General features: G+C 41.5%; 1 protein-coding gene across 1 annotated transcript; it reads right to left on the reverse strand.

Annotated features, from left to right (window-relative positions):
* Nucleotides 1-426: 426 nt before the first annotated feature.
* On the reverse strand, nt 427-2,495 carry ovca2 (OVCA2 serine hydrolase domain containing). Its single transcript, XM_035665885.1, has 2 exons — nt 2,107-2,495; nt 427-1,178 (listed from the first exon to the last, which is right to left on the reverse strand). Exons 1-2 carry the CDS (start codon nt 2,258-2,260, stop codon nt 661-663), a joined length of 672 nt encoding a protein of 223 aa, XP_035521778.1. The 5' UTR covers nt 2,261-2,495; the 3' UTR covers nt 427-660.
* Between the last annotated feature and the right edge of the window lie 218 nt (nt 2,496-2,713).

The raw sequence follows: 2,713 nt of genomic DNA on the forward strand, positions 1-2,713 counted from the left end.
AGACACACGCAAAAGACATAGTGCTCAGAGAGAGAGAGAGTTGGCAGAGGGATGCAGCCAGTAGGAGGCTATGACAGCGAGCGTTTAGTCCGGCCTTCTGGTGTGACCATTCAGACAGATCTTTGCCTTTAGAGCTGTGTTTGTTGGAAGCGTACTGAGGGCTTTATCTTATTACCTCAGTCTATTCTCATTTCAACACAGAGTTCCACAATATTTCAGAAATTCATACACCAGTTGTAAGCTGAGAACGTCAGGATGCAATCGGTTATTTAATTATTAATCCTAGAGTCCATGTGGGAGAAGATGGAAGTGTTGAAGGTTTGGTTTAAATAGGTCGTAATAACATTACTGGAACAAAGCCATAAATGTTATTAGTTGCACTTTAAAGAATTACACAGCTCACAAAAAGAAAAAGACTAGAATACATTACATTACAAGTGTCGATTTATTGTCTGTTACAAGATATCTTCCCTGAGAAGGACAGCAGTCACTGCACTGTTGGAAGGATCAGATCAGCTTCCAGAGCATGAAAGGTCATGATTCTAAACTTGGCATTTTTTAAGTGCCTCTGGTATCAATTATGTTATCACAAGATTTTTCTGAACATTAAACGATCAGCATTCCCTGGCCCTTCGCCTGAGTTTCTGTGACTTTCATCTCTCACTGGAACCTCTTGAGAAAGTCCTGGTAGGTTTGTCTGTGAGCAGATGCAGCAGGAACAAAATGCCCACCAGGATGTGTCAGGACCTGAGGGTCTTGGAAGGAGGGGAGTAGCTCCCTGCTCATGTTGTCCGGGATGACTCTGTCCTCCAGTCCAAACACATGCAGGGACGGGATCTGGAGAGGCGTGTTGTAGAACGTCTGATGTTCCTCACATGCGCTGCGGAAACCAGCGACAAGGATGGCAAAGCGGAAGCTGAACTCTGGCTCCAGTTTTTGCTCCTGAAGAGAGCACAGCATGGCCACAAAAGCTGCTCCCTGACTGAAGCCCAGGATGCCGTCAAACGGACCTTGGACCTTCACAGCTTCTCTCACGACCACCACGCTCTCGTTGAGCCCCAGGCTTTCCTCACACTGCTGCTGGGCGTTGAAACTCCGAGCCTGGATGTCGGAAAACCACCACCCCTTGGAGTCCTCATCGCCTTCAGGTCCAGAACCATTCTCCTTCTCTGGAGCTTCTGAAATGACAAAGGAGTGTTTATTAGTAGGCTTTGTATGCCTTTATTTAAAGAGGGACAGGTGAAGACGGATAAGAAACTGGGGAAGGGACCACAAGTTTCACTTAAACTCTGAAAATTAATCTTTATTATTTTAGGACAAACGTGATATTAATATTACAACAATGCTTCTGTTATTAGTGCATTAAAATAGGTTAATGTTTCCTTCATTTTCTGTGTTTTTAAATGGAAACTTAAATCTGCAGCAAAGCGAAGTTTCTTGTTTCAGTGAATGATGATTGATGATGATGAATGATTTGATGTTAAAAATGGTTTGCATACAAACAGGAAGTTATTTTGAGATCACAGACGATTTAAGATAAGGTGGGAATTGATGTTATATTAACGGATTATCTTGTTATAGCTTTTACCATAAACTGCAGTCTGTGGCTGTAACTCATTCTTCACTTGCAATAGAAACAACATTATATCATACAATAGACAATAAACTATATACGGAAGTTGACCAATTGAGCCAAAATAGCCTGTTCTGACCTGTTGTACCTTATGATAGTCATAATAATAATAAAAAACACAGATATTTGCATTCTTATTTCTCAAGGCAATGAATATAACACGGCTTTGTCCTGGTTAGATAAATTACAAGAGATCAATTACAGAACTTGAAAAGTACTGTCATGTTTAAAAAGATATTACATTTAAAATATCAATCTACCAGTCTTGTTAATTTGTCAAAATAATAATGGCTACATTCAAGTAGTTACTCAGCAGGCCAGCGTTGGATTAGACTTAACTTTCTTCACTTCATTTAACTTAGTATTTATGTGTAACTAGTTTGAAAAACTAGGATAAACTAATACAGAAATGTACAAAGTGAAAGCACCGCTGTGTTTCCCTTCAGGGGGAGCTAGCTCAGGGGGAAGCCCACCTTCGCCGCTGCTTTGCGGCACACTGTGCGGTGCACTCAGGTAAACAAGCTCCACTTGTTTCTTCAGCAGCTTCCGCAGAGCTCCCGTTTTCCCGCGGAACGAGCTGCCGTTCTGACGGTAACCATGGATGCACAGGACCCGCAGGGTTGCCATGGAGAGCTAGCTGACTGAGCTAACGCTAGCTGGCCAGAGGTTACTTTCAGTTATAGGTCGGAGGATATTAACGTCAATGTATAGAAGTAACGGGTCGTTGTCATACGGCGCACCGCTTTAAGTGGTCAGATAAAATGCATAGCGGGATGTTTTAACGATGTTTTATTCAGTTTTTTGAGCTGTTAAAATACAGAAAGAAAAGCTGATTTTGGTGACAGCTGCGTCTGTCACGAGGTCAGCCGGAAGGAATGAAGAGAACTTCCGTTTATTCTCTTCAAAGTAAAACCCATGTCGGTAAATAAAACAAATGAGTCTCTCTTTGACTGTATAGATTCCTCTACAGATACATTTAAATGAAAATATATAGTCTGAAATCCTAATTTTATAATGTAAAATTTGTAGTTGGTACACGCTGAGGAAGTTTCCATGAGCTGAACCAAAACACGTGCTTCT

This window comes from Morone saxatilis, unplaced genomic scaffold (genome assembly GCF_004916995.1).
Source record: "Morone saxatilis isolate NCDOM2014 unplaced genomic scaffold, NCSU_SB_2.0 Contig20, whole genome shotgun sequence".
Classification (NCBI taxonomy): Eukaryota; Metazoa; Chordata; class Actinopteri; family Moronidae; genus Morone; species Morone saxatilis.

Excerpts from the sequence above, each read along its gene's own strand:
- ovca2 (XM_035665885.1), bottom strand. The coding sequence starts at position 2,260 with ATGGCAACCCTGCGGGTCCTGTGCATCCATGGTTACCGTCAGAACGGC. Across the intron at positions 1,179-2,106 it reads GCCGCAAAGCAGCGGCGAAG|AAGCTCCAGAGAAGGAGAAT; the intron begins GTGGGCTTCCCC and ends TTGTCATTTCAG.